Source organism: Lynx rufus, unplaced genomic scaffold (genome assembly GCF_022079265.1).
Source record: "Lynx rufus isolate CCGP_SWC_20201006 ecotype Redwood Valley unplaced genomic scaffold, mLynRuf1.p SCAF_11, whole genome shotgun sequence".
Lineage (NCBI taxonomy): Eukaryota > Metazoa > Chordata > Mammalia > Carnivora > Felidae > Lynx > Lynx rufus.
In genome coordinates, this window is record NW_025814825.1 from 39862849 (window position 1) to 39883469 (window position 20621).

General features: G+C 44.0%; 1 protein-coding gene across 1 annotated transcript in view; it reads left to right on the top strand.

The window, feature by feature from the left end:
* The window catches only part of ABCC2 (ATP binding cassette subfamily C member 2), a 79926-nt gene that overhangs the window by 35528 nt on the left and 23777 nt on the right, over positions 1–20621 (top strand). Inside the window, exons 8-18 of the mRNA XM_047072299.1 lie at positions 1961–2121; positions 2914–3091; positions 6751–7005; positions 8092–8157; positions 10470–10607; positions 11129–11275; positions 13195–13279; positions 13993–14059; positions 16110–16236; positions 18643–18819; positions 20218–20385. Of these exons, the coding sequence (XP_046928255.1) occupies positions 1961–2121; positions 2914–3091; positions 6751–7005; positions 8092–8157; positions 10470–10607; positions 11129–11275; positions 13195–13279; positions 13993–14059; positions 16110–16236; positions 18643–18819; positions 20218–20385 (1569 nt within the window). The remainder of the gene's footprint in view (positions 1–1960; positions 2122–2913; positions 3092–6750; positions 7006–8091; positions 8158–10469; positions 10608–11128; positions 11276–13194; positions 13280–13992; positions 14060–16109; positions 16237–18642; positions 18820–20217; positions 20386–20621) is intronic.

The window sequence follows — 20621 nt, forward strand, 5'->3', positions numbered from 1 at the left end:
CTTTATACAGTGCATTTTATATTATCTGTAGTATTCATAATACTAATAATACCTTAGTGATGGAAACATTTGAGTATAATGTGCTATTCTCTCTCCTTTTGGGTATGTTTGAAATTTTCTATTATGTGTCTTTAAAAATAGAAAAATAATATCTTAGCATTACTAGAATTTGCACCTTGGTGGGTTTTAGCATTAGGTAATTTATTCATTTATTTATTTACTCAACAGTATTTATCAGTACCAAGTAACAGAGACTATTTTGGGCACTGGGCATAAGGAATGGCCTGAAAGAGTCCTCTTTAGATAGCTGGAAAATAAATAATAAACCAATACATATTACTCCTTGAGAGTAATAAATGCTATTAAGAAAATACATTGGGGTGCCTGGGTGGCTCAGTCAGGGGAGCATCCGACTCTTGACTTTGGCTGAGGTCATGATCCCAGGGTTGTGGGATCAAGCCCCATGTTGGGCTTCATGCTGAGTGTGGAGCCTGCTTAAGATTCTCTCTCTCTTCCTCTGCCCTTCCCCTGCTTCCATGCTCTCTCTCTCTCTCTTAAAAAAAAAAAGAGGGAGAGAGAGAGAGAGAAAAGAAAAACAAAACATGTTAATGTATTTGGTGTGAAGTGACTTAAGGGTCCTAGGATAGACTTCTCAGAGGAGCTGGCACTTGAGCAGAGACCCAAAGTCTGAGAAGAATCCACCTGGGGGATCATCAGAAAGAAGTGTAATCCAGTCCAAAGGAACAGGAATGTGAGGCTGAGGGAAACACACTTTATTCAGAGAGCTTCAAGAAAGTTCTGGGACATGGAGGGAGAGGCTGAGCAGGCGGTGAGATGAGCTCAGGGAAGTGGACAGGGACTGAGCTGTGTAGACGTTTAGGGACCATGGTTAGGAATCTGGGTTTTATTTTACAAAGATGGACAGCTAGGGGAAGGCTTTGAGCAGAGGAGTAATGTGACCAGATTTATACTCTTAAAAGCCCATTTGGGCTGTTGCTGGAAGAATGGATGATTGGGGGGCAAGGGTGGAAGCTGGGAGGCAGGCGGGGGCAAAAGAGACTGATCAGATGGGATCTCAGTGACAAATTACAAGAGGATGTCACTGGTAGAAAAACCTGGAAACTGAGGCTGAGAAGCTGGAGTTTGGGGCCTGATGGGACCCAGGAGAATGTAATAAAGAGGCCAAATCATAGGAAAAGGAAGACACTGGCAAGTGCGTGGTAATGCCCCATGTATTAGATTCCCGGGGCTGCCCTAACAAAACACCACAAAATTAACACAATCTTTTTGTGTCACAGGTAGAAAGCTAGAAGTCTAAAATCAAAGTATCAGCAGGGCCATGTTTTTTCCAAAACCTGTAAGGGAGAAACCTTCCTTGCTTCTTTTACCTTCCGGTTTTGCTGTCCCTTGGCTTGTGGATGCATCACCCCGATTTCTGCCTCTGTCATCACATGACCATCTCCTCTCTGTATCTGAGTCTCTTCTCTTATGAAGACACCAGTCATATTGAAGTAGGGCCCACCCCCTCTTGACTTCATCTTCACTTGATTACATCTGCAAAGGCCCTATTTCCAAATAAAGACACATTCTGAGTACTGGGGATTAGGGTTTCAATGTATCTTTTGGGGGGACATAATTGAACCCACAACAACCATAAGTGAGAGAAAAAACCAAAAAGACTTCTGAACATCAAAAAAATATACTGTCACCCTTCACTCTCAGGATTACCCTCCAGGCTGCCACTTGGAGTCTATTCTTTGTTTTTATGTGGTATTCTCACCAGTTTAGTTGCCTGGTGAGGCAGCTGAAAGGGTGGATGGTAACCAGGCAGTGAGAAGACCAAAATCTGTACAAAGAAGGTGACAGGACTCAGAGGCTTAACACTCTGGAGCTGTGCGGTGCAAGACAAAGTTTTACACTACATAGCCCTGTGGGCACTGTTGTTTGGTTTTATACCTAGGAAGATGTTAAAAAGAAAGAAAAGTCTGGCACTACAGAAAACTTTCCCAAGGCCTGGTTGGTCAAGACTCTCTTCAAAACTTTCTACGTCATACTCTTGAAGTCCTTCCTACTGAAGCTGATGCATGACCTCCTCATGTTTCTGAATCCTCAGCTGCTGAAGTGAGTCCTGGGCCTTCCTTATCCTTTCAGGACCTCCTCTGCCTTTTGCTTGTCCCTTGTATATGCACGCAGGGGCTTAATATTAAATTCCCATTTTTTTAAATGCTTCCACCTTGCAGTGCTATGTTCATGAAAAACGCAAGGCCATTTTCAAGCTCTAAAATGCTATATCTTTTGGCCTTCCTCTTTTCTACATCTCTCTCCTCCTAGGAAGCCAGATACTAGTTAGGGGCTCTTGTAAACAGAACTGATATAGGAAGAGCCATGCCCAAGAGGCGGGCAGCAAATCGAACACAGCCTTGTACCTAGTGTCTGTAACTCCATCTCTCCGGCCACTGCCTTCGGTGGGAGGGTCAGGTTAATCATGACAAGACTTCACGGTCTGCCAGAATCTATGGGATGAGCTGCCCTCTGGGACAAGTTCTAACTCATGCTGGATACTTTTCGGGCTTGCATTGTCCAAGAACGAATCCATTTATCCCACACGACGTCTTTTACCAGGGGCTGGGGGAAGAATGGGCCAAAGCATAGCAATGGCAGCTGTAAGTAGAGTTTCTCTCATTAACCCTGTTCACAGCCATGGCTCATCAACTCTAAGCTGTCGCTGCTATTCCTCCAAGCAAAAGTGAGAACAGTGGCATAACTGGAGTTCAGGTCTTCCAAAGGCATTGGAAAATGCTGGTCACTCCTGTTAACTGCGGGGCAGGGGTAGGGTAGCTGGCTCTGGCTGAGCAATGTGAAGGGTCCTTGGAGACCTCATGAGCATCACTTACATGGTTTTTGTTTTGGCAGATTGCTGATCTCCTTTGCAAATAACCGAGACGCGTATGTGTGGGTTGGATATCTCTATTCGGTCCTCTTCTTGGTTGTGGCCCTCATCCAGTCTCTCTGCCTTCAGAATTACTTTCAACTGTGCTTCATGCTGGGGACAAGTGTGCGGGCAATCATCATGGCTTCCGTATATAAGAAGGTAAGTGGATTGTGTCAGACCTCACCGCAGAAAATCCCCTTAGTAGGTGTGAGCACTTATCCCAAGATTAAAAAAAAAAATTTGATGGAAATGCTAGCTGACCCTTAACACTTGGTTCTGACTAACTAGATAGCTTCCTTTAATTGTTCCTTTGAAAACTGTGAAAAGCACATTCACAGACAAAGGGTGTGTGTGTTTTGGGGACATAGGGAGATACTCTCCAGAGGAGAGCTGGTAAGCTGTCCCCTGCCCAGGATCTGCCTTTCACCCTTGAAGACTTGCATGCCTGTCCCTCTCTTCCTGCCTCTCCTGACAAAGTGAGAACACCTTGGAAAAGAATGTAAGATCAGGGTGCTTGTATATGGCAGCACATATACTAAAATCAGAAAGAATGTAAGATCAGAAAAGAAGTTGGCCAAGGGCAAACTCTTAAAACCACCAACATTTAAACTGGGTATTACATGAAGCTGGGTTCACAAGACTTGGTGCATCCACCTCAGATTATAATGTTGCTATAGACTAGAATTCTCTATGGGCCAGGACTCTGTCTCCCTCACCCACTTTTGCCTGGAGACTGATTTTTCTAACCTTTAGCATCTGACCACCCCTTCTCTGCCCGACTCCTTCTCTCATTTTATAAATACAGTCACTTTGGTTACTGAGTTCTGCAGACTTGAAATTTTCCATTTCCTTATGATGATTTTGCTAATCTTCTAACACGTTGCTTTTAACATTTTGCTTTCTCAGGGCAACTGTATTTTCCTTGTGTCCTAGATGCCAAGGTGAAATCTCATTTCATCCCTGAAAATAGAATCAATCATATCTCAATAAAAAAATAAAAAATAAATAAATAAAAAGGATTGAAAATAGAGTAGTTACAGTCAGTGACTACAAGCCTGAGGAGAAAATTCAGAAATAAGGAGATAGGACTTTTTATAGAACAGAACATTAAACATCAACTGCCTTTTCTTCCCCTCCTTCTTGTACCACTAGAGAGTTCCATCATAGTGATTTCTCTTTTATAGTTCTTGGTTTTTCTCCTTTGCATTTGTCTCTTAAAACCCATGTGTCACTGTCTTCCCCAAGCAAATGTTGACTCACCAAGAGGCCCAGACAGGTGAGGTGCCTGGGTGGCTCAGTTGGTTAAACATCCAACTTCAGCTCAGGTCATGATCTCACAGTTCGTGAGTTTGAGCCCTGTGTTGGGCTCTGTGCTGACAGCTCAGAGCCTGGAGCCTGCTTTGGATTCTGTGTTTCCCCCTCTCTCTGCCCCTTCCCTGCTCATGCTCTGTCTCTGTCTCTCAAAACTAAATAAACATTTTAAAAAATAAAAATAAAAAGGAGGGGCGCCTAGGTAGCTCAGTCTGTTGAGCATTCGACTTTGGCTCGGGTCATGATCTCACAGCTTGCAAATTCGAGCCCCGCATCGAGTTCTGTGCTGACATCTTAGAGCCTGGAGCCTGCTTCAGATTCTGTGTCTCCCTCTCTCAATCTGCCCCACCCCCACTTGCACTCTGTCTCTTTCTCTCTCAAAAATAAATAAACATTAAAAAAATGTTTTTTAAGTTAAAAGAAAAGGGGGGGGGGAAGAGAGAGAGAAACCCAGACAGGTAGTCCAAATGTCTTTAACCCAGAAGTCTGGTCAAGTCTTTTGAATTCCTGAATACCCTCACACTGGGATTGGTCCTCTCCCAATTTTTTTTTTTTATGTTTTTAATTCTTTTTTGAGAGAGAGAGAGAGAGAGAGAGAGAGAGAGAGAGAGAATGTGAGCAGGGGAGAGGCAAAGAGAGAGAGGGAGACACAGAATCTGAAGCAGGCTCTGGGCTCAGAGCTGTCAGCACAGAGCCCAATGCAGGGCTCGAACTCATGAGCTCTGAGATCATGACCTGAGCTGAAGTTGGATGCCTAACCAACTGAGCCACCCAGGCGCCCCATGTCTTGCCTCAATTTTTAATCCTCTTATTTCTTCTGGAGATACTGGATTTCTGTTTGCAGGATATGAGGTCAATAACCAAGCTGTCTCAGCCATTTTTATGAATGTACACTTTTACAATTGTGTTGTCTCATTCCCACTATTTTTGATTCTTAATATATTCCAAGTTTACAACTGTTACAATCCACAAAGAATTTTTAAAATGGTGATTTTAATAAGACTTTCATTCAAATTAATATTGCTACTAAAATAGAATTTAAAATTGACTTTATATGTTTAGGCAGTGCTTCATTTATGAAATGTTATAAAACATTTTTTTCATATCCATTATAAATCCATGGCCCTGTGAAGGAACAGCATTATTTACAGAGAAGTAAGGATTAGATCATTTCAGTGCCTATAATCACACAGCCAGGACTTGCCCTCAGATAAGGGCTGTTGGGACTAAGCCAATGTCTTTTCTACTGTATTGAGATTTATTGAGAATAGAAAAGTGATGACCTTGAAGGGCAATTTGTTTGGTTTTTTGGTTTGGTTTTTGTTGGGGGGGGAGTTGGCATATTTTTGCTTTTCCATACTAAAGGGGAGGCATAGCAATGAACTGATTTCTCTAGAACGTTGGTGGCCTAACATTTGGGGGAACGTCCCTCATTTTACTGTATAAACAAGAATCGTGTTATGTTCCAAAGAAATATGTCTTGTGGATATGATGACAGTACAGCTTCTAGGAAGTAGCTGGAGGTGGATCCCTGGAACTACCCTTAGCCCATACTCTATCTTTGGGGGGCTTAGAAGGTTCTCCTTCCTCCAGGAAGATGTAGTGGTATGAAGAATGTTCAGGAGGTGGTTTGGTGGGCATGGTGTGAATTGGTTTCAGTGTCCCCACCCCAATCCCTTGGCAAGGTGCATTTGTGCAAGGCATTGGTATAAGTAACAGACCTGTGGACGGACAGTAGTCTTTTGGTCTCTCTAACATGAGAATGGGGGCCCATGCTGTATGAGTCAGCATCTAGATATTGCCTACAAATTCCTGACCATAAACAAATGGTTTTGCTTCAAATGCGTGAACCCTACAGCTTTCCTCTTCATTCTAAGATCTCTGTCCTTGGAAACAGTTGCAACTTCTTCATAAGAATATGACTTCCAATAAAACTGCCACGTCAGAAGTCTGCACGGCCAGAATCCACTCATGATTCTTGCCTTCCTTTTATCCTTCACTATCTGATTCCCTACTGTGTGCCATGTGATACAGGAGTGAAATGAACAGATGTAGCCCTTGTCCTCCCGGGTTCGCATCTGGTGGAGAAATAGAAAAACAATTACAGTTCAGTGTCACTACCGTAATGACAGAGGTTAGTCCAGAGTGTTATGGGAGTACACAGGAGGGGTATCTACCCCAAACTCTGGAGTCCAGGGAAGTCTTCTCAGAATAAATTCCATCTAAACTGACACTAAAGAATAATTAGGAATTTTCTGAGCAAAGAAGTGTGTGTGTTGGGGTGGAAGTGGTAGGGGGTTCAGGGAGGTGGGAATAGCCTGAAAGGGTGGTCAAAAATGAGAGAACACTGTCTGTAAGATTTGGAGGCAAGAAGGCCTAGCCTCTTGGAAAAGTTGTGTCCATATGGAGCCCATCCTTCTAGTGTGTTCTTACTTCCTGAGTTTCCCTTTTACTCCCCATTGTTCTTGGACTTATCCATAGATCCCAATTCCAATCTTTATCTTTAGGCGCTGACCCTATCCAACCAGAGCAGAAAGCAGTACACCATTGGAGAAACTGTGAACCTGATGTCTGTGGATGCCCAGAAGCTCATGGATGTGACCACCTTCGTCCATTTGCTGTGGTCAAATATTCTACAGATTACTTTATGTATCTCCTTCCTATGGGCAGAGCTGGGACCCTCAGTCTTAGCAGGTGTTGGGGTGATGGTACTTCTAATCCCAATTAATGGGATACTTGCCACCAAGAGTAGAGCTGTTCAGGTAAAGAAACCGAGTCACCCTAGGGAGATCTCTACACCCTCTTCAAAGTCTAAAGTCTTTTGCTTACTCTAACTCTTGGGCATTTGGGCAGGCAATGCTAATGGAAGACTTTCCACCATCCCAAATGACTGTGGCTTTCTCTGGATTCCCTTCTCATCTTTTGAGCACCGTTAAGGTTTATATACTCCATCTTCGTTCATGTTAGATGGCAGAGCCTGATTGGAGAGGGGAGAGCTTCCCAGGGACCCGGCACATAACTCTCCCACCCTGCTCTGCTGGACTGTTCTTCAAGTAGTGATTATTGGCCCTGCTTCTCTGTCATAGCAATACAAACCAATCATGCAGAGCAGACACATGAGTGACCCAGACATTACGCCTAAATCCTGGCAGTCATCCCTGCTCCTACCAGGTGGCGGGGCTCCATGCCGATAGTCCTTTGCTCTGCCAGAAGTCATAGGTTGGGTGGGTGGACTCAATGGTGTACATGATCTATTCATGCATTCACTTTGCATTCCTTTAGTCCCAAATAATTACTTTTAAAAGATTTTCTGTACATACTATTCTGGGAATATGGCAGCAAATTAGACAAAGCTCTTGCTCTTATGGAGCTTACTTGCTTACTTACATTCTATTTGCAGTGGAGAATCAGGCCATAAACAGAAGTGAAGAAGAAAACTATCAGGTCATGATAGTACTATGAAGAAAATTAAACAGAGTGAGATGAGAGCAAGTGAATGGGTGGTGGTTTTAGATTATGGGGTCAGGAAAAGCCTCTGTGAGGAGGGTACATGTGAACTGGGCTCTGAATAGCATGAGCCTGACTGTGCAGGAGGAAGCCTTGGGAAGAACAGCCTGGGAAGAGGCGCAGGCAGGCAAAGCCTGTGGGGGCAGAAGTGAACTGGGTGTAGTTAAGGATCAGAAAGCAGATGGGTGTGGCGGGAGCAGCCTGAGCAGAGCAGGGAGGGATGCATCCCATCACCAGGCACCCATGTGACAGCCACAGGTGCCATCGCTAGGACCTAGCATCTGCAGCAACTCTGGACCCTCTTACGAGGAAGTGTGTTTTGTTTGACTTTTTCCTGGCAGGTAAAAAATATGAAGAATAAAGACAAACGTTTAAAGATCATGAATGAAATTCTCAGTGGGATCAAGGTGAGAAGCCGAGTACAGGTGGCCCGGGTGTAAAATGCCAGCAGCAGAGGGTTCTCGGCCTTCAAAAGGCCTGGCAGGGCTTGCGGGTCTCCCCCACTTCTGGGCCTGTGGTGTGTCCCAGGACTCCCAACCCCTGTTAGCAGGTCTCCTGCTTCTCCTTCCAGTGGTCTCAGGCCCTCCTTCAAAACTTAATTTCTCTTTATTTACCCTAAATGGTTGCTTTTCTTCTCATGTTTTACTGTCAAAATTGTCAAACGTGCACACAAGTGGAGTGAATGATGTGATGAACCCCCATGGACTTCTCACCTAGGTCTAGCAATTATTAGCACGATCTAGTTTCATCTGTGTACCCACTTCATGCTCTGCTAGATTTTTTTTTAAGTTTATTTATTTATTTTGAGAGAGTGAGCACGAGAGAGCAGGGGAGGGGCAGAGAGTGAGAGAGAGAGAATCCCAAGCAGGCTCTGCATTGTCAGCAAGGAACCTGATGTGGGGTTCCAACTCATGAACTACAAGATCATGACCTGAGCCGAAATCAAGAGTTGGATGCTTAACCGACTGAGCCACCTAGGCACCCCTCTGCTAGATTATTTTTAAAGCAAATCCCAGATGTAGTATCTTGTATTTCACATAAATACTTTGTGTTTCTAAAAGACTTTATTTTTTTTTAACATAACCACAATACTATTATCCCACCTTAAAAAAAAATTAGTCATTTTTGGTACCATTAAATTTCCCCAGTTGCCTCAGATGTCATTTGTTTGCTGTTAATTAGTTGGAATAAGGATCCAAAAAATCCACACATGGCATTTAGTTGCTACTGCTTTTAATCTATAATTGACTCTTCCCCCCCCTTTTCTTTTTATCTTTGTCATGTTGGAGAAACTGCGTTGTCTTATTTCCTATATTTCTTATAAATTAGTAATCAGATCTAGAGGCTTGATTAGATAGGGGATATTTTTGTTTTGATTTTTGGTGGAGGTAGGGAGGACAGATACTTTCAGGCAGTACCATGTGCTTCCAAACACCAGCAATGGTGAGTGTTCGGGGGTCCAGGTGATTCACCCCTTATTAGGTTTCCTGCCACTCTTTCCCCCAGAGCAGTGATTTGTGGCTCTGGCAGCACATTTTGACCCCCAGCAAGTTTGACCCCCAGGAAGTTTGACTCTCAGTGAGGCTTGGGCCCTAATTCAAACCATTTAAATTAGACTTTCTGGGGTTGAGGCCTAGGCATACAAAGGTTTTAAAATCTCCCCCAAGTGATTCTAATATGCAGCCAAGTTTGAAAACTGTCCTAGAAGTTCTTGCAGCTGCTGATCATTGCCTTGATCTATTATATCATTAGGAATTGCAAAAGAGTGAAATTTGAATTCTATTATTCCTTTAGCATCGATTAGCTAGTTGGTTACACTAAAATAAAGTTTGTGCAGGACAGGCAGGAAAAATGCTGGTTTTTTCCCCTCTTTTGGCCAGCTTTCAAAATAACGCATTTCTTCCTCCAAAGCTTACCAGCAAGTTAATTTTTAATATATGTGTTGTTTTGAATTCAAGGATTTAAACATTACCCTAAACTTTTTGAAAATGAAGCAGAGGCCTCTTTTAACTCTCTGGTATTTCTCTACGCAGAATTCTGATATGCCTTTTTGCTAAATGTGGCAAAATGAAAAGGTAGCCCTGGCCCTGAGTCTCCTCTCTAATGCTTGCTAGCTTGGTAACTTTGGGCAAGCTACCTGGTATCTTCTGCCTCTTTCCTCTTCACTAAAACTGACACAATAATTCTGCAAAAGTAGGGGACTCTCCTTGGTTTTCCCAGAACTTTCTGGGCTTAGCATTGAAAGCCCCATGTCCTGGGCAACCTCTTAGTTCCAGGCAAACCGGGACCATTGATCACACTAAGGTTGTTATAAGGATTAAGTAAGATCATGTGTTCAAAACGTTCTGTACAGGGACGCCTGGGTGGCTCAGTTGGTTGAGCGTCCGACCTTGGCTCAGGTCATGATCTTGTGGTTGACAAGATCTCTGTGCTGACAGAACCTGGAGCCTGCTTTGGATTCTGTGTCTCTCCTCTCTGCCCCTCCCCCACTCATGCTCTCTGTCTCAGAAATAAAGATGAAAAAAATTAAAACGTTCTGTACATAGTAGGTTTCTGACAAATGCAACCTACCTTTCTATAATAATACTTTATAATCTGGATTTCTACCCCCCCCCACTCCCCTATTTTGGAGAACCTATCCTAAAACCTGGGTAGATGAGATCTGTCTGGTGTCCTTTGGGGGCAACAGTGTGAGCTGTGCTGTTTTCCATCCTATTAGATCCTGAAGTATTTTGCCTGGGAACTTTCATTCAAAAAGCAAGTCCATGAACTTCGGAAGAAAGAGCTCAAGAACCTGCTGACCTTGGGTCAGATGCAGACTATAATGATGTTTCTCCTATACTTAAGTCCAGTCCTGGTGAGTGACAGGAGTCAATGGACTGGGTCAGCTTCCTGAAGAGGAAGGTCTGTTCTCAGCAGACTGCCCAGTGCCTCTAGGCCTAACCCCGAAATCCTGGAAAATCTATCCCCCTCCTCAACTTCCCAAAGTTGCTATTCCTACCTGGTGCCCCCAACTCTAATGTCACCCTTGTGTACGATTTGGTCATCCAGCAGCCCGGAGTAAGTTTCCAGGATAGTCAGCATGAATGTGGTAATCAGAAATGGTTTGCATAGGAGAGCTTCTTGTCTTCTTGAGGAGGCTGTGTGGGTCTAGAGAGGGGAGGAACACCAATATAGGAGCCCGGAGACCCGAACTCTGGTCCCAGTAATACAATTAATTGACTGTGACCTCGGGCAAAATATTTCCTGTGTAACACAAGAAGGTTGAGATAATGATCCCTAAGGCTCCTTCAACTCTGATATACTGTGTTCCTGAAACTTAGCATAAGTGTTTGAACCCTTTTTAGAAATGAGTTGCTCATGACCTTGCTTTTCCAGGTGTCTGTGATCACATTTTCAGTTTACATTCTGGTGAATAGCAATAATGTTTTGGATGCAGAAAAGGCCTTCACCTCCATCACCCTCTTCAATATCCTGCGTTTCCCCCTGAGTATGTTTCCCGTGGTAATCACCTCCATGTTACAGGTGGGTAGAAGCCCTCACTGCTAACTGATTATCTCTGGTTAAAAGGCTTACATCCCAAAATGACTGCCCTATCATATCTTACTTCTCACTTCTGCTGGTGAACTTTCAATTAGAGAGATTTGTTTGGTCTCTGGAGACCAAGTTTGATCTTAATAAAATCACAAGCTCTCTGAGCCCTAGTTTATCTGACTCTAAAATGAGGATAATCATACCAATCTTCTCTACCTCACAGGGAGACAGTGCCTGTGAAAGCATTTAATGAGATTATGATGATTAGCTGATACCTGGACCGTTTCTAAGCCCTTTTCCCAGCCCAATTTCCCCCACATTTTACCAAGGCTCTTGGGGTATTTATATAGCATTAGGGAAATGCAGCATACGTGGAAAGAGAAGACCCTCTCTGCATGAAGCCATGTGGTGGTGGAACTGAATACAGCTCTCAAGCTTCAAGCTGTCAGAAAGTGAGTTTGGAGTTCAAGAGGACTCGGATGGGCCAGAGGGAGTGTCTGGTTCCTGAAAAGTGAGCACAGTCACTGAGATGGACCAGGTACCAGACCTCAGGATATTCACAGGGCAGGTGGTAGGCTAGTGAGGTAATCAGAAGGATAGAGTACGGTGATGTGCACTTACACTAAGGGTGGCATGCTTTAGACCGCTCAGGCCATAGGAAGGATGAGTTTCAGACCTTGCTACCCTAGAGGGGGTTAAGAAAGGCTGACAGGTTTGGCTGATAAAGAAACAGTATGCTCTTTCTAGACTCCAGTAGCTTAGTACATAAATTGCAAGAGCAAGATCAGCAAAGGTGTCTGCTCCCTGCCTTCCCTATCTCGCGGGGTGACTGTGAAACAAAAGGGGCCAGATGATAATGTAACACGGGCATTACATGATAATGTAAACGAGGCACTCTGTTTCTGAGGGGCGGATCCATGCAACAGCTGAGTGGTTTTGTAGCCTGCAACTGCACTCAAAGGAAAGGCAAGACAGAAAGTCCACTCTTTCATCAGAACCCAGGTGGTAATGAGAAACGATCTCTCTCACAGGCTCCCTGAAAACAGGCAAGTGAGAAAGGTCCTTGTAAAAGCTCCTAGGATCTCTCCCCAGTTCTCATGTTTCAGGAGACCACAGGGTGTTCTGCCAATGCTTAGGTCAGCTGCAGTTTAAACTTGGCCTGTGTGGAGTTTTCTAAGGTCACTGTGGTGCCATGGCCAATTCCTGTATAAAGGGTCCCAGTAGTGGCTCAGTTAGGACACTGGGCAGGACCAAGGCATAGACTCCATTAAAGAAGAGCACACTTGGGGCGCCTGGGTGGCGCAGTCGGTTACGCGTCCGACTTCAGCCAGGTCACGATCTCGCGGTCCGTGAGTTCGAGCCCCGCGTCAGGCTCTGGGCTGATGGCTCAGAGCCTGGAGCCTGTTTCCGATTCTGTGTCTCCCTCTCTCTCTGCCCCTCCCCCGTTCATGCTCTGTCTCTCTCTGTCCCAAAAATAAATAAACATTGAAAAAAAAATTAAAAAAAAAAAAAAAAAAAAGAAGAGCACACCAGGGGCCCAGTTACCAAAAGCAGATAGAAATTAGGATTTTGTCTTAGAAGAAAGCAGAAGACAGTTTCTGGAACTGGGTCCAAAGATTGAAGAGATGGCAATAGAGTTGACCCCAGCACCACAAGTTTTCTAAGGGGCTGAAACAGCATCTTAATTTCCCTCTGTGCAGAGAGGGATGTCTTCCAGGGCTGAAATGTGGCTGAGTCTATGGGGGTGTCCAGAGGTTCCAGATGTAGCAAATGGTAAACCATCGGCAAGAGGCCTGGCAGGTTGACTCTCTGCTTCCACATCCAGGGCTGATGACAAAGTCAAAATCCTCTCCCTGCTCGTGCTTGTCGTTGGATTTTTTATTCTTGAAATCCTTTGTGTCCCCCTCTAGGCCAGCGTTTCCACAGAACGGCTAGAAAAGTACTTGGGAGGGGATGACTTGGACACATCAGCCATTCGACATGAGTACAATTTTGGTAATGAATTCGGAAGTTGCTTCCCCAACTTATTCACAGTGCTGGCACCAGAACTTTGACATAGGAGGGCTTAGGGGCAGCAAACTGATTGAAAGGGAAAGCTAAGGGATTTACTTTGAACCTACATTTGCATAACAAGCTTACTATTTTTGCTTAAGTGACGTTTTCATTTAGAATAGGTTGCTTAGCCAGATGGCTAAACCATAGTCTGAGGATAAGCAGGGAATCCTGCAAAAGATCTAGAAAAGAGAAGTCAAGATGGAGCCAAGCATGGGAACTTGGGGAAAGTAGGCTGGAGTGAAAGAACATTTGCAAGGTCTGAAGATCTAAGGATTGGGGGGCAGACACAGCCAGAGGGAGCTGTGGACCTGGAATCCAGGGAGTGACCAGGTTTGTATATAGAGGTAGAATTTTTACCAGGACATGAGGCAACAGAGGGCATGAGAATGTGCCCAGAGGCAGACATTGCAGAGGTGTCTGCAGGTCAGGAATCTGGCTAACAGGCTTGGGAATTCAACCAGAACCGCTTTTGTTTGCAGGCCACTTTTGGTCTCACCAGGGGAACTTTCCTCTGCCTCCTGTTAACGTAGGAGCCAGCACCTGATAGGTGATCTTGGGATCTGCTGAAGGAGGGACGCAGGAGGGCTGAGAAGGGGCAGACAGACACATGAGGACCTACATCTGACTAAAAGAGAGGGCCTTTTTCTCAACAGACAAAGCTGTGCAGTTTTCAGAGGCCTCCTTTACCTGGGACCGGGATCTGGAAGCCACAATTCGAGAGTGAGTTGCCTCCTGTCCAGCCTGCTGTTCTTTAGGCTTCTCCTTGCCAGTCCTGTTACTGGAAAATTCCAACCACTAGGGCACATGAAATATGGACAATGTGCACACATTCCGTTAGATTTCAGTGCAGGCTGAAACCCTGGGGAGACCAGCGGACAGCAAAACTCTCAAGCCTCTTTCCCCAGAAGTGCACCTGCCACCAGGCTGTCTTACTGTGGGACTGTGGGCTCCAGCTAAGAACCCAGGAAGACCTTTGTTCACCAGATTGTGGATGGAGGTAGTGCAGCAAGTGACCTTGGTCTCTGGGTATGATAAAGGATACACACCAAAGCCTGAAACCAATTTAAGTTCGTTTGTTCATTTAAGAACAGTAATCAAGAATATGGCTTCTTTCCCCAAAGTGGACAACGGGAGCTGCCTCTACAAAGATTAAACTTGAGATCTGGAGTTTTACATCTAACTAACCCATTCCCACCTCCCACCTCCTCTGCCCTAAGCCAACCCTTTCTTGCCACGCTGTTGCTTGTCTAGTAGTTCCTCTTCTGCAGTTTTGCTTTCCTTGGTTTCGGTTACCTGCAGTCAACCTCTGTGTGGAAGCAGATGATCCTCCTCCTGACGAATGGTCACGTCAATAGTAGCCTGATGTAGGTCACAGTGCTCCCATCATTCACCTCCCTTCATCTCTCCACGTAGGCATTGTATCATCTTGCATCATCAGAAGGGTGAGTGCAGGACAGTCAATGAGAGTTAAGACCCCATTCACATATCTTTCATTACAGTTTATTGTTATAATTGTTCTATTTTACTAGTTATTGTTGTTAATCTCTTACTGGGCCTTATTTATAAATTGAACTTTACCATAGGTATGTCTGGAGAGGAGAACACATGGTCTATACAGGGTCAGATAGACAGTATATACCCAACTCCACTGAACGTAGCACACATAATATACCAGGAAGCCTGAGCAGGCCACATCTTTGTTCCCAACCCAGCACACCTTATCTTCTCCCTGTTACACCTGGGTCTTTCCACACTTCTATTCCTACAGCCTTTCATATAGATTCTGGAGCTTGCCCCGGGATGCTATCAGGCCAGAAGCCCCTCCTCTGGACCTTCCCAACCTGAAAGCCTCCCTTTGCAGAGAAAAGGCTGGACACAGCTCCCATTTTGTACTGAACTTCTTTTAGACTTACACTAGCAAAGGGCAGTTTCAGAAAGACTGTGAACAAGTTCCTGATGTTCTTAATATGCTAGGGACTCAAAAACAGGGTGGGCACAGAGTTTCGAGGAGCCCTTCCCAGTGTGTGTCCCTCCCTAGTTAGACACAGCCAAAGCTCCAGGAGAGGGGAAGGTGTTCTGTGCTTCCAGCAAGTGTTCCATTGAATGGCCATTCTCATTAAATAGCCAAGTTCGGGAAACCCTGATCTATTCCAACCCTATTAGTTCATAAATGAGAGTCCAGAGGATGTGACTTTCCAAGATCATATAGTTCAGCAGTGGCAAAGATGAGACTTGAACTCAGGTCTCTAAGCTCCCATTAAGTTCTTGTTCAATGGTACCACGTTGGTGCTAAGAGAATTTTCCCAGTTGAAACCTACATTTGGCACAAACAGCTTATAGACAGTTGGATAAGTTAGGGCTCATTCTCTAGCCCTTTTGAGCTTATAAAAAACGTATTAAAGAAGCACTTCAGAGTCTTCTATATCCAAGACAAATTTTCCAATCTTGAGGGAAAATCTAATACGAGACTTCTTATGAATGGTCTGAGAAGTGGCCTGAACTACTCTTGAAAAACACCCCTCACCTCCTTTAAATACACTTCTCTTGAGGCGCCTGGGTGACTCAGTAAAGCATCTGACTCTTGATTTCAGCATAGGTCATGGTCACACAATTCATGGGACCGAGCCCTGCACCGGGCTTGGTCCTGACAGTGCAGAGCCTGCTTGGGATTCTCTCTTACTCTCTTTCTGCCCCTTCCCCATGCTCGCTCGCTCACTCACTTTCTCTTAAAATAGACACTTAAAAACCAAATACACTTCTTTCTTTTCAGTGTGAACCTGGACATTATGCCAGGCCAATTGGTGGCTGTGGTGGGCACTGTGGGCTCTGGGAAGTCTTCTTTGATGTCAGCCATGCTGGGAGAAATGGAAAATGTCCACGGGCACATCACCATCAAGGTGAGAGGGGATGCTAAGGAAAAGAGTTCTGACCTTGAGATGTGGGCCACTGAGCACTGCTTTCTCGTTTTGGAGAATGCACTGAGGACTAGAATCTGATGACCACTGTTGTTGTTTTGCTGTAGATGCGGTCTTGGAGACGTTAGGTAGACTTGTAAAGTGTAGATTCTTTGCCCCACCCCACACATATAATCAGACTCTGGGGATAGATTCTAAAAATCTGCATGTTTAATGAGGTCCTATGCATACTAAAGTTTGAAAACTGTTTAACAGAGATCTCTTCCTTCAAAGTATAGGCAATTCTGCTACATCTAGGTTTCTAAAAGCATCATTAAAAACTTACATACCTGCGGCAACTGGGTGGCTCAGTTGGTTAAGTGTCCAATGCTTGATTTCAGCTCAGGTCATGATTTCAGTTTGTGGGCTCGAAGCCTGAGTTGGATTCTCTGTGACAGTGTGGAGCCTGCTTAGGGTTCTCTCTCCCCTTCTCTCTGCCCCTTCCCACGTGTATGTATTTGTGTGCTTTCTCTCTCTCTCTCTCAAAAATAATAATTAAAAAAAACTGACACAACTTTGTAACTAGCGTGCCAACAAAACCAATAACAATTAAAACAGCAGCACTGTAAAATCCCCACTGGCAATTACACTGAGAATCACATGTAGCTTTAGACTCCCGATTTCCTCTTCCTCCTCTGAGAGGTTGGTCTTTGACTTCACTTGCTCAAAAATTTGATACAGGGTGTAGACATCATTGTCAATTATATGTTTTTTAACCCAGAAGAAATCTTTTCATAGCATCTCCATGAGCACTCTCAGCTTCCCCAGAGAGTTCAATTTAGAGGAACTTATAAGTACTTGGAATCACTTAACCAGCCACTACTTACACCAAAAAAAAACCCACGTGTCTGTAGATTTTTTAGGTTTTTTCCTTAAGATCTTCATATATTGCTAACCATTTCTTTCTAATTATGGGAAAGCTTGCCCCTGACTGCTTGACACTGAGATGCTCAGAAAATTAAAAAGTAATGCTTCTTCCACATTATACTGACCTTATTCCCTGATTTACCAATCCCTCATGAGCCAATTTACATTAAATAATATGAGCTATAATGGAGCAGATGCTACTGATTTAACTGTTTCCTAACTTCTTCTTTTTGTTCACTTGGAACATTTCTTTATTTAGTCCTTTAGAAGTCAATTTCGAATTTAAAAAATTTTTTAAATGTTTATTTTTGAGAGAGAGAGAGAGAAACAGAGCACTAGTGGGGGAGGGGCAGAGAGAGAGGAAGACACAGAATCCAAAGCAGGCTCCAGGCTCTGAGCTGTCAGCACAGAGCCGACACAGGGCTCAAACTCACCAACTGCAAGATTGTGACCTGAGCCGAAGTTGGACACTTAACCGATTGAGCCACCCAGGTGCCCCTATAAGTCAATTTTGAATTGGCATGTCACTTTGCCCCCGTAGATACCATGGAAACTGGGATACACAGGCTAAAAGAAGATTATTTTAAAATTACCTCTAAACATAATTCTCTTCTATAAAAGTGTGTGTGTGCATACACACACACACACACACACACACACACACACATATTTCTCCTTTAAACTGACACAAAACTGCTGAGTGTCTTCTAAATTATTTTTTAAAAATGGCATTTTCGTTTCAAATGACTTTAACACTCAAAGAAGTTCACATTGGAAATTTGTGGTAATGATTTAACATTAATATTTAAATTGGTTCTAGCCTCAAGTTTTGACTTCTGTTTAACTTTTTAAATAATAAAAACTTTAACTTATCATACCATACTTCCTTTTTTGTTATAAATTACTATTTATTTTTTTAATACAATTTTTTCAAAAAAATTTTGAGTATAGTTGGTACACGATGTTATGTTAGTTTCAGGTGTATGAGAAAGCTTTTTCTTGCCAACTCATCACTGAGTTCATTCTCAAACACAGGCCTTTGTCAGGCTTCCTCTCTGGACATGATCTGCTTCATGCATCAGCCTGGCGCCCTCGTTCAAATCTCTTGGTTCTTCCTAAAATCTCTATACCATCACCCCTGTGTTAGCCCTCTGGTGGTCTTAGGGTTTGAGTCAATCCCAGTGAGTTTCCTGTTCTAGAAGCAGCATGTGTTTCTTCCTCTAGTTTTCAGGATCATGGCTAGAAAGTGATAGTGAAATAGAGAGTAGGGAGAAGTATTTAAGTGGTGAACAGGATATTGAATGTTTCTCCCTGGCTGGTGCAATAAATACAAGCACTTTATACATATCAGATGCTCAGCCAGCCTGACATTCATTTTTTAAAATCTAAGTTCTGTTTTTCCTTCCCCATGCTGCCACTCCCTCCTTCAGCCCTGCATTTCTGGAGGTATAACTGTCCCGTGGTCTGGTCCTTCCCATCTAGGGCACTATAGCCTATGTCCCACAGCAATCCTGGATCCAGAATGGCACCGTAAAGGACAACATCCTTTTTGGATCCGAGTTGGATGAAAAGAAATACCAGCAGGTTCTGGAGGCCTGTGCCCTCCTCCCAGACTTGGAAGTGCTGCCCGGAGGAGACCTGGCCGAGATTGGAGAGAAGGTACTTGGGACACCAAGGGACCTTGAAGGGTGAAGAAATAGTAGTGTGTGTGTGTGGGGGGGGGGGGTGGGGAGCAAGGACGGTGAAGAAGTACATGGGAGTAAAAGAGCTGAACAATTTTGGTAGTCAGCTTGGAACAAATACCAGAAAACACGAGGGACACCTGGCTGGCTCAGTTGTATAAGCATCCAACTTCAGCTCAGGTCATGATCTTCTGGTTCGTGAGATCAAGCCCTGCATCAGGCTCTGTGCTGATGGCTCAGATCCTGACGCCCATTTGGGATTCTGTGTCTCCTCTCTCTCTCTGCCCCTCCCCCACTCACGCTTTGTATCTCTCTCTCAAAAATAAATAAAAACATTAAAAAATTTAATTTTATTTTAAAAAAATTTTTTTAACGTTTATTCATTTTTTGAGAGAGAGAGAGACACACACACAGCATGAGTGGAGAAGGGGCAGAGAGAGAGGGAGACACAGGATCCGAAGCAAGCACCAGGCTCTGAATTGACAGCACAGAGCCCAATGTGAGGCTTGAACCCACAAACCGTGAGATCATGACCTGAGCCGAAGTCGGACACTTAACTGACTGAGCTACCCAGGCGCCCCACCAAAAAAAATTTTTTTTAAGAAAGCTGATGAGGCTAGGACCAGAGAGGCTAACTAACCAGAGCCTGGCCCAAGGATGACCTCGCAGGTGGAGGAGCAGACGCAGGACCAGAGCTTAGGTGTCCTGACTCAACTTCTGGATGCTAGTGAGGCCTGGAGAAAGGTTCTACTACTCTGCTTCAAATACTTAGAAATTTAGTGTGACTTTCTCAGGTTATTAAATGCCTTTTTAAAAAATACATTGTTAACGACCGTATTGTATCCATTATATGGTTAGAGTGTAATTGATTTAGAAATTCCCGATGCCTACATATTTAGGATGTTTTCAACCTTCTTTCCTATTACTAACAATGAATAGAGCGGTCTTTGAGGGACAAGAATCTTCAGCTACTAGAAGATTAATGAAGATACAGCTCTAGAATGATTTTGTTCACTATTTCAAATACACTTATTGAGTAATTACTATGTACCACACAGCATTTTAAGCGCTGGAGTTACAACCATGAATAAAATAGGGAAAATCTGCCCTGGTGCAGCTCCACATTCCCATGGGGCAGGAAACAAAAATAATAAGTAAATCATCTCATAGAAAATGGTCATTTTGGCATACGTTTCATCATTGGGCCTGAAGTAATTTATTTGAATCAAAGTTACTGATTTGTATAGAGGAACTTAGAAGGTTTTAAATCCCTTGATACCTTATTGAAGTAAATCTCTTCCTTTCCCCTCCATAATAGTCTCTGTGAAGGTGGGACTATGGAGTAGTGCTTAATAGAAATTATTTTCTTCTTCAGGGTATAAATCTCAGTGGGGGTCAGAAGCAGCGGATTAGCCTGGCCAGAGCTACCTATCAAAATTCAGACATCTATGTTCTGGATGACCCCCTGTCAGCCGTGGATGCTCATGTGGGAAAACATATTTTCAATAAGGTCTTGGGTCCCAATGGCCTATTGAAAGGCAAGGTGAGAAATTACTTAAAGCAATGAAGACATCGGGGTAGGGATTGGGGGACATATCTCCTAGGACTGTTGCTGTCCTGAAGCATGTACTTACCTCCCCTATCCCCCAACATACCACCAAGGCTGCTGAGGAGATACAGTGTCAGACTGGTCTTTCAGGAGATGACCCATGAAAGCTCCCATCTTGAGGTCATAGCTTATGCTAGAACTGGCTAATTTGAACCTTATTCTGTGGCTCC